The sequence below is a fragment of the Penicillium crustosum genome, assembly GCF_028827405.1.
Source record: "Penicillium crustosum strain IBT 35664 chromosome Unknown utg000004l_segment0_segment0, whole genome shotgun sequence".
Lineage (NCBI taxonomy): Eukaryota > Fungi > Ascomycota > Eurotiomycetes > Eurotiales > Aspergillaceae > Penicillium > Penicillium crustosum.
In genome coordinates, this window is record NW_026623125.1 from 2,606,203 (window position 1) to 2,619,065 (window position 12,863).

General features: G+C 49.9%; 5 protein-coding genes across 5 annotated transcripts; 2 read left to right on the forward strand and 3 right to left on the reverse strand.

Annotated features, from left to right (window-relative positions):
- Positions 1-751: 751 nt before the first annotated feature.
- On the reverse strand, positions 752-3,713 carry N7487_010025 (uncharacterized protein; the record flags this gene model as incomplete). The annotated part of the gene is made up of 3 exons (XM_056877755.1): positions 752-2,078; positions 2,170-3,447; positions 3,496-3,713. The coding sequence occupies 3 exons, from the start codon at positions 3,711-3,713 to the stop codon at positions 752-754; spliced, it is 2,823 nt and encodes a 940-aa protein (XP_056726335.1).
- Positions 3,714-5,375: 1,662 nt separating this feature from the next.
- On the forward strand, positions 5,376-7,004 carry N7487_010026 (snoRNA-binding rRNA-processing protein UTP15; the record flags this gene model as incomplete). Its single annotated transcript, XM_056877756.1, has 1 exon — positions 5,376-7,004. One exon carries the CDS (start codon positions 5,376-5,378, stop codon positions 7,002-7,004), a length of 1,629 nt encoding a protein of 542 aa, XP_056726336.1.
- Positions 7,005-7,166: 162 nt separating this feature from the next.
- N7487_010027 (phytanoyl-CoA dioxygenase family protein) lies at positions 7,167-8,099 on the reverse strand (the record flags this gene model as incomplete). Its single annotated transcript, XM_056877757.1, has 1 exon — positions 7,167-8,099. The coding sequence occupies one exon, from the start codon at positions 8,097-8,099 to the stop codon at positions 7,167-7,169; it is 933 nt and encodes a 310-aa protein (XP_056726337.1).
- A 551-nt stretch (positions 8,100-8,650) lies between these two features.
- On the forward strand, positions 8,651-9,301 carry N7487_010028 (uncharacterized protein; the record flags this gene model as incomplete). Its single annotated transcript, XM_056877758.1, has 1 exon — positions 8,651-9,301. One exon carries the CDS (start codon positions 8,651-8,653, stop codon positions 9,299-9,301), a length of 651 nt encoding a protein of 216 aa, XP_056726338.1.
- A 159-nt stretch (positions 9,302-9,460) lies between these two features.
- Positions 9,461-10,777, reverse strand: N7487_010029 (putative sulfate/molybdate transporter; the record flags this gene model as incomplete). Its single annotated transcript, XM_056877759.1, has 1 exon — positions 9,461-10,777. The coding sequence occupies one exon, from the start codon at positions 10,775-10,777 to the stop codon at positions 9,461-9,463; it is 1,317 nt and encodes a 438-aa protein (XP_056726339.1).
- Positions 10,778-12,863: the final 2,086 nt, after the last annotated feature.

The following is a 12,863-nucleotide window of genomic DNA, read 5'->3' on the forward strand; positions in this document are numbered from 1 at the left end:
CTACAATAGGACGGGTTTTTATAAGTTTGTGGGAATTTACCTACAATGTTTATACTTGATCGAGTTCAGATGACTTTTTCCCTTTGTTGGATATTTGGATATCGCCATGCCAACATCTACAGTATGAGTTTGCGCATCCTGGGTACTATTTAGTAACCCAATAACAACGATTGCAATAGCCGAGTCTCTAGAGCCGATTTACTAAGTATGGGAAAGGTGCTTATATCCACAGAGACATGATACGAGACCTTGTAAATCCAATGGGAATCACCAGATTCTAGAAGAGTGTAAGAGTAATGAGGTTGTTGGCTCACAGCGTGACCGTCACATTTTCTTATACGACAATATGTGAAGAGACAACCACCGATGGCCACCTAGATAGAGCTAGTGGAGTGGAATAAAACCCACTGGAAAAAGTGGGAGATCAGGAACCCTTATATAGGTAACGCTGAGGACTAATGTTAGACCACCGAGCAACTACATCAATGAACTTGTCAAACCTAGTCTCAAATCTATGGAGGCACCCATCTGGTAAGAGCCAAGGTGTCACTTCAAGGTATCATTGCTTATTCTTGTTATGTGTACATCCAAAAAGCTATATCCCCCGTAAATCAAATCCATAACGCCATCTTTGCCGGATATCACAGTCTGAAACCAAAAGCTGAAAAGAATTGGGGAAATATGCCTACCAAGGGTCCAAAATAAACATAGCAGTACATGAGTCATCCATAAATGTAAAAGGAAAATCGTTTTACCTGGCATAGCCTATCGACGCTGGTTGCCTTGGTACGTACTTTCGAACGGCTCCCCGGCCAGGGCTGCACGCCGTAGAGCCAATGTCAATCGTACTTAGCTCTCGACTCAGAGCATCCATGCGGCCATTTCCATTTGCATTGCCAGACATGACGGGGTAGCTTGGACTTCCTCCGGTGATTGGCACCTTGTTTGGAATCGGGGGACCTGGGTTGTAGTCATACAGTGGTGTACGAGACCCCGGAGAGGGCGAGACAGAGCCTCGGGAAGAGCGCGGCCGCTCAGTCGAAGTGGGGGCGTTATAGGCCCGACTTCGCGTATAGCTATCAGAGCGCTCACGCGCGTAGTCCGGGCGAGGTGGTGTTCGAACCATTGCCCCTGGACTGACGTGCACATGGGTAGGTGTGTATTGAACTGGGCGATCGGAGGGGTAGGACGTCGTCTCTGTTCTGAATCCAACGCGTGGCGGGCCTGTGCTGCGTGATGAGGGTGCGTCATTTCCTCTAGAAGTTGGCCGAGGCGAGTGTTTGAAGCGGATGATAACTTCTGGCTTGCGGTTCTTCCTCTCTGGCTCAGGCGCCCATGTCTCGGTGGGAAGATGGTCAGAGGGGTCAATCTCACGACCATCATCCCCGATGATTGGGTGATCTACGTCTCGATGAGGCTCGGTCTTTCCGCGTATCACGGCATCTCTAGCTTGCGAAGGCGAGTCGTATGCCGGAGAAGGATCTCGGCTGGGAGTGTGAGAGGCATTTGGATTTAGGGAGATGTAAGAGTCCGGAGAGAAAGGGATTGAGGGGCCACTGCGGACGTCTGAAGAAGAAGGTCGCGGACTGACTGACTTCCGGGTCACAGCCCGCATATTAGGGCTAACAGATCCACCTCTGCTAGAAGTAGGTCTTTGTTCAATAGGCCGGGGCGATGTTCGCAGGGGATAGACAGGAGCATCGTAGTGAGCAGGTGCGGATACAGGAATTGGTGCAGGTGGCTGGGAAATCATCATCTCATCGTCCCAGTGGGTACTGCGTCTGTTGACTGATCTTTCGAGTGCTGCTTTCTCAGCTGGGTCTTCCGCTTCATATCCTGCGACAAGACTTGCGGGCATTGCTGGGGAGTTTCCCATTGAAGAGGGCTCCTGATAGCGATCGCGGTGGGACGGAGTAGACATGCTCGATGGCAGGTGGGAGACTGAGGATCGAGCAGTAGATTGGGGTATGTAGGGTGCGTAGGGGGCGGGGCGACGTTTTCGGTGTGGGCAGCTGAGAGTGCGGCCTTTGTGAGCGGTGTGCCGGTGGAGGAGGGGGTGGTCCATCGTCATCTTCATCCTCTACTCGTGGTTGCATTCCGGCATACTCTGGGTGGTAATCATGGCCATGAGCAGTGATTTGTAGAGGCCGAACTCTGTGTGGATGGTACCTCGGGTCATCCACTGGCCCTAAAGAGGAAGGCACAAAGTCTGAAGCTGGCACCTCGTGTGTATGCGTTGCCCCATATGACATGGAATCTGGATCGTATCTAGGTTGCTCTATTTGATACAGACTTTGACGTGTAGAATTGTATGGCACTTCCTGATGGGGATCTGCCTCATAATGGTTTTGCCTGGAGAGGCGATAGTCTCTCGAAGGTGGCTGATCATACTCCGGATGATTCCGCAGTTGTTGCTGCTGCTGTTGTAGTTGTAGTTGCTCCAGTTTCTGTTGCTCCAGTTGTTGCTGCTCCAGTTGTTGTTGTTGTTGCAAAAGTTGTTGCTGTTGGAGTTCCTGTTGCCGCTGCAGTTCTTGTTGCCGCTGGAGTTCTTGTTGCCGCTGCAGTTCTTGTTGCCGCTGGAGTTCCTGTTGCCGTTGGAGTTCCTGTTGCCGTTGGAGTTCTTGTTGCCGCTGGAGTTCTTGTTGCCGCTGGAGTTCCTGTTGCCGTTGGAGTTCTTGTTGCTGTTGTAGTTCTTGTTGCCGCTGCAGTTCTTGTTCATGCTGCTGTTGCAGTAGACGCGAGTCATATGGCGTATCAATAACTTCATTGGAGGCATAAGGCAATTCATGGGTAGTTTGTCGGCGGAGAGGAGCAACAACTGCAGTGTCCCATTCTTGAGTGTAGTTATCGGCACCATCATACCCGCCCCGAGATGGAGGTGGGACAGGAGAAGGTGCGCGATAGGCTGATGCATCGTATACAGGCTCTGAATGTCTTGGGGCATAGGAGGTGGTGTCTGGAGCACCAGATAGGGTGTTTGAATGTTCAGGAAGGGCGGGTCTCGACGGGGCCGGGTGGTGAAGTGGAGGCGCAGAGTGAGCTTGTTCCAGAGGGGCTGGTCTTGGTGGAGCCCCTGCAGGGCCGCTGGGCAAGGGTCGTCGTTTGACATCTTTCAATTGTCGAGGACCAGATAAACCTGTGTTGCTCGGAGTACTAGGGACTTTGCCTTGGACCCGGTCAGCGGCTTCTTGTCGGCGTCCAATCAGAACCTCGTCTTGTTCTCTGGTATCGTAGTAAGTCATTTCCATTCGGATCTCTCCTGCATATTTCCCACGGTATTGAAGTGGGTGCCAGTGATCATTCTGGCTACCGCCTGGGATGATCAAGCTTTGTAAATCGATCCAGGTCTCGCCGATCAAGTCGGTCTTCTTATCGTCATTAAACACAGAGACCTTTAGCTTGAAGTAATCGGGGGATTCATGTACGGTAAATCGAAGTTCCGAGTCCCTAGGCAAGTAAGCTACAATTTCCACATCTATCAGGCTAAAAGCTTACCATCGCGGCGTTTGCCCTCCTCGCAAGTCTGTTTGTGTCTTCTTTGCTTCTTTGCCCAATCTTGCTGCAGCATAGGGATTCTGTTTGCCCATAGTCTTCCGGTTGGGTAGATTCTTGGCTCGATCGATGATAGCGACCAAGGTACCGATAATGGGGCCATCGACGGAGATGTCAGCGAAGATGCCCGCCGCATGGTTAACCTTGGAAACCTTCGACATTGTCCAGGATTCTAATCACTGGAAATATTGGATATAAACGGAAATTATCATTGACGCCAATGTCTAGGGAGAGGGGAAGAAGAAAAGAGAAAAGATACCTCTTTGGAATGTCCGAAGTGGGTATTGGAGGTGGCTGGGGTTGTATCAGATCTTGTCAATTGATTGGTTGTTACCCCTGGCGGTGTCTGGACGGTGATGTACCATACCATGGATACACAAACCTTGCATTCAAGTAAACAAAGGACTTTACTACTTACATAGTATGGCATTTCAACCTTGAAAGACTGCTATATACATATATAATGTATTATCATCCTCATCTACTCTGTATAGTGTACTATATTGCACTAGATTGCATGATACTAAGGTATCTCTACCCAACTCCAGTCAGGTATTCCACATGCAGTGGATCTCCGTCAGCTCGATCGGATCCCCAGCCACCACAAAATTCAGAAATTGCCTCATTTCCTAGTGGAACACTGCGAAAAATGCCGACCATTGCGCGGTCCAGACAAGATCGTCATCCCTCTATACTCCGGACTCCATAGTCTTGCTTGTGAATCCGGTTTCAGCTGCATTGGGGCTTCAATAAGCTGTCAAGCCGTCGCGGCTCCCCCACCTTTAGGGTTAGGGAGCTGCACCACGATGGATCTCCGTCCCCCCCCACTGGATTGCCATAGCGACCACTCACAGTCCAAATCATCCTGTGTACAATGTGAGTCGGATTATAGGTGTATGCTCTTTCCTGTTAATACTGCATGTCATACATTGGCAATATTATTGAGACTGTCTTGTTCTCCTGTCCTGCACACATTATCCCTACTGACTCTAGATGCTTTTATGATTAACGATGTTGCCTGCCTCACTGCCTCAGTGGGTTCGCTGGGCAATCAATCCCCGCCAGGGTTACTATTATTAATATTACCAGATACCAGATGGTTAGAAATGTGGAAGCCTACAATGTACAACGTATATCCATCGGATTTCGGATTTATCTTTAGACGGGTCAATTGATGGGTAACGTTAGGCTTACAGAGTACTTGAGGGAAGATCTCTCGAGGCTGATCGACCATGATCAAGGTGACATATAGCAGCAAGCATCAACACCGTGTACAGAATATATTACCCGAGAATTGAATATGTCACCTTTACGGAGTAAATTGGGAATATTATGCAGATAGTCGGCCGGTGAAAGTTAAATAGCTCAGGGTATGGTTCTTGTAGCCTCATGGAAATCAGAGGCAGAGAGCTTGCAATGGCTCACTCACATCCGAGGGAAATATCTTGCAAAATCATTCATACTTGGTGCGGGGGCTGATCTAGGCGCTGGGCTGTTGTTAGCCTGTCGCATACCTTTGATGCACCTGTGGACGGGCAAAATCAAATGTGCCAACGATGCCCGGTGCATAGTGCCAAGAGCTTAGTTTCTGCCTTGTTGCCTCAGGCTCAAAGTCGGAACCTGATGCCCCAGGCAGCAAGAGCTACCGCCACCTTTCCCGATTGGGCGAGACGAACTTTTTTGATCGGCAGAAAAAAAGATGGTCTTCATGAACTTCACGATAGCACTCTAGTCGGCCTAACTTTACCACCCATTGCTCATCCCGGGCTACCTACCTAACTAATACCCCCCCGAACAACTACTGTCTATCCACCACTGCAACCATGGCGGCGCCCGTCCTGCCTCTGCAGCAGGTCAAGCTCGCCTCGTTACCCTCGACGCAGTTAACGCCCGAGCAACAATACTGGCGAACATTCAAAAACCCGCTCCTGATCCCGTCTCCGGCCAATGGACCGGTCAATCTCATCACTCAGCCTTCCGTCCCTTCCTCTGCCGCAGCATTCCCCTCTCTTACACAACCTCCCGATGTCTTCACCGTGACAACGGGCGCACGAGTCCAGATCTATTCGATTCGCACGCGGAAACTTCTGCGAACACTCACACGATTTGACGATACCGTACGCGGTACTGATGTTCGTCCGGATGGACGTGTCTTGGTGACAGGTGACGACACCGGTTCTGTGCAAGTTTTCGATGTCAAATCACGCGCCATCCTCAAGACATGGAAGGACCACAAGCAGCCCGTGTGGGTGACCAAGTTCTCTCCCAGCGACCCTACTTCGGTTCTCACAGCCAGTGATGATCGCACAGTGCGCCTTTGGGACTTGGCATCGCAAACTAGTTCGCGCACTTTTGTCGGTCACAGCGATTACGTGCGCAGTGGTGCATTCATGCCTGGTTCGATGGCTTCTTCCGGTCTGGTGGTTTCGGGTTCTTACGATCGTACTGTTCGCCTGTGGGATCCCCGAGTTGGAAACCGCGCCGCTATGACGTTCAAGATGGGTGCACCGATCGAGACCGTTCTGCCCATGCCCGCCGGAACTACAGTCTTGGCCGCGGCCGATAACAAGATTGCGGTACTGGATATAGTGGCTGGCAAGCCGCTGCACATGATCCAGAGCCACCAAAAGACTGTCACTGCCCTTGCGCTGGCCTCCAACGGTGAGCGATTGCTCAGTGGTGCGCTCGATGGACACATGAAGGTCTTTGAGACCACTGGGTGGAACCCCGTTTCCGGATCCAAATACCCGTCGCCCATTCTCTCTCTGCGCGCGATTACTTCCGGACCCGAATATGAGGATAAGCACATTGCTGTCGGTATGCAGTCGGGTCTTCTGTCTATCAAGACCCGGCTGTCTGGTCAGCAGAAGATCAAGGAGCGGGAACGCCGGAAGGAAATGGCAGCTTTGCTAGAGGGCAAATTGGAGGAGCACGACCGGGAACTCGCTAAGAAGAAGAAGGCCCGTGGCTCTGGGTGGGAAAAGCGTCTGCGTGGACGCGATTTCATCGGAGAAGGTGTGGAGATTGTCATTGAGGGCCAGGACCGCAAGAAGCGGAAGAGAGAGCAGCCTTGGGAGAACGATCTTCGTAAGGCACGCTACTCTGTTGCGTTGGACCAGGTCCTCACCTCGGCGGACAAGACTGCGCAACTTACACTGCTCACGGCCCTGCGCCACCGCTCTGCCCTCCGTGCATCTCTAAAGGACCGCGATGAGGTTACCCTCCAACCTGTCCTGCAGTGGGTTCACAAGAACATCCGTGAACCCCGTCTGGTCGATCTCAGCGTCGAGGTCGCGATGAACCTTCTCGATATCTACTCTGGAAACCTGGGTCAATCCGCACAGATTGACAAGATGGTGGAGCGCCTGCACCGCCGGGTACGTGATGAAGTGGAGATGGCCCAACAGGCGTGGCAAACGAAGGGAATGCTTGACATGTTGAAGGCAACCTGATCTGACGGCCTTGAATCGCAACTTGGAGTTCGGGGTGTCTGGGATTCGCACACTTGGTGTATATGGCGGGCCATCTTTTGTACAGGATTTGCATAAAGAATAAAAGTCGAACTATTTACCATTATTGACCGTAACATCATTCATTTGTATTATGACTGTGTATCAAGCATTCAACTTTGAGAACCCACTGGCAGGCGGCTGCAACCAATTCCGTGCATCATACTCCCACCCCTCCGCACCCTCGATAACATGGAAGGTATAGGCATACCGACTATTCGGGCTGGTATTCTTCTCGCTCTTATGCAAAACATTCCCATGAATGAGCACAAGGGATCCAGCCTTGATATCAAGAATCTCCAGATCGTCATCTGTAGCCTCCGAAATCTTCTCCTCCTCCATGCCTTTGGGGAGTGAAGGTCCCCGATTCTCAATAAATTCCGTACCCGCACCATTCTCCTTCCTCACAAACCTCCTAGCAATGTGACCACCTTTACTTCCTGTGTGCGACCCCTTGTACATACCCAGCGTCCCATTCGCCGGTCCCGCATCCTGCAGCGCATACCACCATCCTACGGCAGAGGGCGGGTCCGTATATAAAAACTCCGAATCGCGATGGGACGGCACAGCCCCACCAATGGAGGGTTGCTTGCAGATAACCATACTCTGCAGCACGCGAGGATCAGCGAATCCCAGGGATTGCGCGACGGCAGCGTTCCGCTCGTTAAGTGATATGGCCTTGAATGGAGGCGACAAGGTATGCAGCGAATGACCGATCTTGTTGACGGCGCGGTTTTTGGGCTTCAGTAGCGCGGCGCGGCCGGTCAATGGATCCGGCTCAGTGCTGAACGCGTCTGGCTCAAAGAAGAAGCGGATCTTGTCGCCTGAGTCCAGGAAGTAGTCGTCGCCTACATGTTCGACGGTTTCGTCGCCCGTTGTAAACTGGGTGAGGGGGTGAGATTCTAGTGGGAACTCCTCGAGGAGTTTGTTTGTTTCGGCAAGGAGAGCGGAGACCTCGGTTGGGGTGAGGTAGTCCGGGAGAACGAGGTATCCGTTCTCCTTGAAGGAGGCGACTTGAGCTTCGGTAAGTCCAGCCATGAGGTGCTTTATGTTCCAAAGTTGAAGATGAGTTGGTTTTGATGTTGAAAAGCGGGGGAGAGGTGATAAGCCATTTTGATACGGCCAGTACCTTATCTAGGGCTTCATCCGTGCGCCCCGCGTCTATGGACAACGACTACATGATCAATATATGCTTCGTTTCCCCGGCTCAGTACTTGTGGGGCATCTCCAGACCCCTCGGTGACACCGATGGGTCTTTGCCTCTTCCATAGAGGTTAGTTGCCGCAGGAGGCAATGATGCAAGAGGCAAGTAAAGCTTGCCACAGGATAAGACAAGACAAAACTATATAAACATATCGGAATTGAGCAGGTTGGGCTTCGAAAGCAATCAATACAACTTGTACAGTGCCGATACCAACATTATACACAGAGAAGCTTCTGCAAGCAAACCAACATCAAGAGATCTTCCCCAAGGTTTAGTATCAACCTTCCTTTACCCAACTAAACAAACTCAATTGCAAAATCATTCCAAGTGGACCAGATCAATATTTTCCTTTCTCACATCCCACCGAGCGCGACCGTTCACCACGATGTCCGACTCTTTCACAAGTTCCTCGTACTACTACAGTTCCACAACCAACGGCAGCGACGGCAAGACTACAACCGGACACAGGTATTCGACAACCTCATACACCGAACCCGACGGCACAACAATCGTACGTACCGCCCAGCAAGATTTAGGCCAACCAGCAGTCATTGAAGAGCGGCGCTACGACAACACAGGCCAGGAACAGCTGGCTTTACCAGAGCCCGCAGGCGGTACCTCTGCAGGTGGTGTACGGCGCATCACTGAATTAGAGGATGATGTTTCAGATGCCAAAAATTACACGTCCCGAAATTCCTCGCCCAATGTCCTGGCTGATATTGGGGGTTCGGCGGCTCAGCTCTTGGATGGGGACGGCGAGGACGATTCGTTTAATTTGGTTTCTTCGCCGCTGGGGTCTAGGGTTTATGACCCCATGACGGGCACTTATAATGACCAATCTGAGTATGATATCGGCGGGGTAACTAGGCGTCACAAAGAGATGAAGGATGCTAGTGGTCGGCGGTTCGGACGGGATGTAGATTTTGCGGCGGATGGCCTCTCTTCTTCGGTAAGGGAGAACCGCCCATATGAGAATCCTAGTACAGGTACCAGGCTGCGGAGAGAGAGTGACGTGGATGTTAGAAATTTGCTCTAGGGTGAGTAGATTGGTGGGTATTTGCATTGCTTATGGTAAGTAGTTGCACTTGCTATACATAAAACCGAAAATGATATAGTTATTTAGTGAGTTCTTCATGTATATGTTGTGAAGGATATCAGGAGATTATCAACCAAAAATTCCCACATCAATGTATGTTTAGTCACGTAGACGCAAGCGTCCCTCTGACCATCGGCTACGCGCCTTCTCCCACCATTTGGGAATGTCGTAGGACCAGTGGCAAAGCATACCAGCAATGAAGCCGATCGCGTCATTTTTGAAACCCACTAGCAATCCCACAGTGACCATCATGACAGTCCAGCGGCGACTGCGTTCTTCGTCGGTAAGAACGGGGCCAATATGCTCCACATTTGACACAAGGCCAGCACCGGCCGTATTGAGGTCCCGAGCACCTGTGGTATTGAGGCTCTCGCCCACTCTAAGCAGCTCCGCACCAGCTGCAACAACCATCACACCGAGCAAGGCAGCAGGGAACCGCTTCAGAAGGTCAACCAAGGTCTCTCCAAAGAAGAAGCCAATAATAAGTTTCAACAGGCCGAGGAATATCACACTTGCTCCTGAGCGAGCTCCGAACCGATACTGCGCTGCAAGACCACCAGATCCATGGCAGACAGGCATAGCACCGAACCAGCAGCCAATCAAGTTCATGCCCGCCACGCTCAGCCCGACATGGGTGATGGAAGGAGTTCGCACATCCGGCAGCAGATCATTCGCTAAGTGGACAACCGCCACAATGGAGTTCAGCGTGGTAAGAGGAATTTGACCAATGCCAGCATCCACAGCACCGACACGCCATTCAAGTGGGGTCGGAACCAGGGCGAAAGGATGCCACACCTCGAAACGGGGCATATGCCCCACCAATGCAGTCCGAATGATGGCAAACACCAGACCCAGCACCAACACGGCGAGCGCATAGGGTACTCGGCGATAAATATTGGTGAGCAGAAGCGCAACAAATGCAGCAATTGCCCAGATACGGTTATCGGCCCAGGAGGGGCTGATCCAGCCCAAGGGATGAAGCATGCTGTTGCAGGCTGCGATGACCAGGGATAATCCCGCCCCGACTTGGATACCCTTGATAACTGGAATGGGAATTACACCGGCGAACCAGTGTAAGATACCCGTCAAGCTGAAGACAAGGATACAGGAACCGACGAAGATCCCCGCCGCAGCAATCGTGCCGTTTGAGAAACTACGCGCGATTGCCACTGCGGCGATGGCCTTCATCGGCTGGACTGGCAGTGGAATACCGAAAAACACGCCTGTGAGAATATTGAATATCCCCGAGAAGATCAATGTGCTAGCGAGGGAGACGGTGCCATTGGCAGCTAGCGCAATCGCGATAGGCAGGAATGTGCCTAGGTCGCCAAGCGACCCTGAGATCTCGGAGACATAGTGGCGCTTGAATGTGCGTAGATTATAAGCGTTGATTTGGCGTAGTGACTGGACAGCCATGACGAGATGATTATTTCGAGTTCATCAAGAGGGAGAGAGTGGAGAGTGCGGAAGCTTGCTTTAATCACATCCGCCGATCTACCCCGCCCGCTAATATATCGCCGCATGCTGAACCCAGTTTCAATTTGAATTCTGACGTATCACTCAATTTATATATAACAAGAATAGTCAACCGCTTATGTAGCCTTAATTAATCATATCTATTTGGCGGTTTTTACAAATGTTCTTTTCAGATGTATACGAAGCCGAGAAAAGGCATGTAACTGTGCAGACCGCTCTTTTATATATATTTGCTCAAAATTATAGACTTATACTTAGCATCCCTAGGTCCTAAGGCGTTGTAGAGTAATATGCTCACTTTATATTTTAATGCCACAATTTCTAGAAATATCCTCTCTTATAGGAACGACACGGAGTACTGAACCTGTTCTCTATCTCAATGATTAAACAATATGTACTCTGTAGGACATAAAGTGTACTTTCCAAGGAGTGTTGGAAGCCTCAACTAATTTTGAGACTTTTCAAGTCTCTGCGAAGAAAATATTGAGCAAAAAACATTTTTTCATTGGAATATTGTCTCGTGGCAAGGCCTGAACTAGCAAAGTCCAAAACAGCTTACTTCGTAACAGTCATGCTGGTCTTGAAGTGAGAATAAGCAAAGTTGACGGCCACGGGCCCCTAACATATACCTCAACCAGGCGTTCCATTAACTAAAATACGAGCCTGATAAAAAAAATGTCAGAATTCCAACTAGCCAACTCTCTTCAGCTATTATCTACCAAGGTTCACGTGGCCTTCAGCCCTTACCACGGCTATGCATGAATATCCAGAAGTTCGACTTGAAGCTTGAAGTGCAACGCAGATTTTATATGTGGTCACCAAGTTTAAGATGCCGTAATACTGCCCCATTGCAATCAACCAATCTCGGGGATTCCCCGGACCGTTAGATTTCCGACTTCCGTCGGAAACGGAGAAGAATATATCCATGGATGGATGTATAAATAGTCAGACTCGCTATAGCTTCTCCACTACACTTCTTCCACTTAATTCTAGACCCGCAATTCGAAACAATGTAATCTCAATAGGGTATGGAGGCTGATCCTGAATTCCTGCTACTAGATACTAGTAGAATAGCCGTTGATCATACACATCCTACTGTACTACTCCCGGGGTGTGCTCTCTTCTTCTGTACAATCCGAACATCAGGCAGCCATGGGTACCCACTTTATATGTCTTCGTATTGTGAAACCGTTGAGTCAATAATCACTTGAAATATGTGGTAATTACTGCAGATCGCCTAATATATGACAGTATACGGGGTACTCCGAACTTACCTACTACATGCATATGCAAAATGTCATAAAGCCACTGTAGATCATCCCCCTTTTCTGTAGATATATAATGCTGAGCCATTCTAGTGGTGAGTTACTGGATGTTTGCAAAGTAGTTGTCTTCTATCTGACATCCTTCGATATTTTGCTTTCAACCTTCTGCCGCCTCGTGCTCGTTGCAACAGCTACTGTCGACGACACAGCACAGCACAGCACAGTACAACACACAAACTTGTGGACTGGATCATCAAGGAACTGATGAAGGAGAATGCGGATTACAAACTTCGTGATGACGAGCTCAAAAAGACAATAGAAATTGTGGATCATGAAAGAGTCCGTCAAATCACATATCACAGAAGAACAGAATCTAATCCTTTGGGAAATCGAAGATGCCATGGGGAAACGGCTTTCGGCGGATGTTTCAGATGACACAATGCAGAAGATGATAAGAGCTATTAACAGATCAGGGCGTGCGCTATGCTAACGATGTGGGCTCGGAGTGAGCGATGTTTGCTTTTTGTACAGGGTGGGTTTAATAGGGGGGAAATGTATGACGGCAGTCTTTCAAATTGCCATTGGCAAGGGGTAAAATACTTTTACCACACCTGTAACCCTAAGATGCCTTGGTTTACAACTCCAACTAGCTTCACATCTAACAGACATTTATCAGCTCCGTATTTGCTGGAGACACTATTCTCAATCCCAATAAACTCTTCGGCAAATAGTCGCCACTGGTTATTCTGGTGGATTTTCAA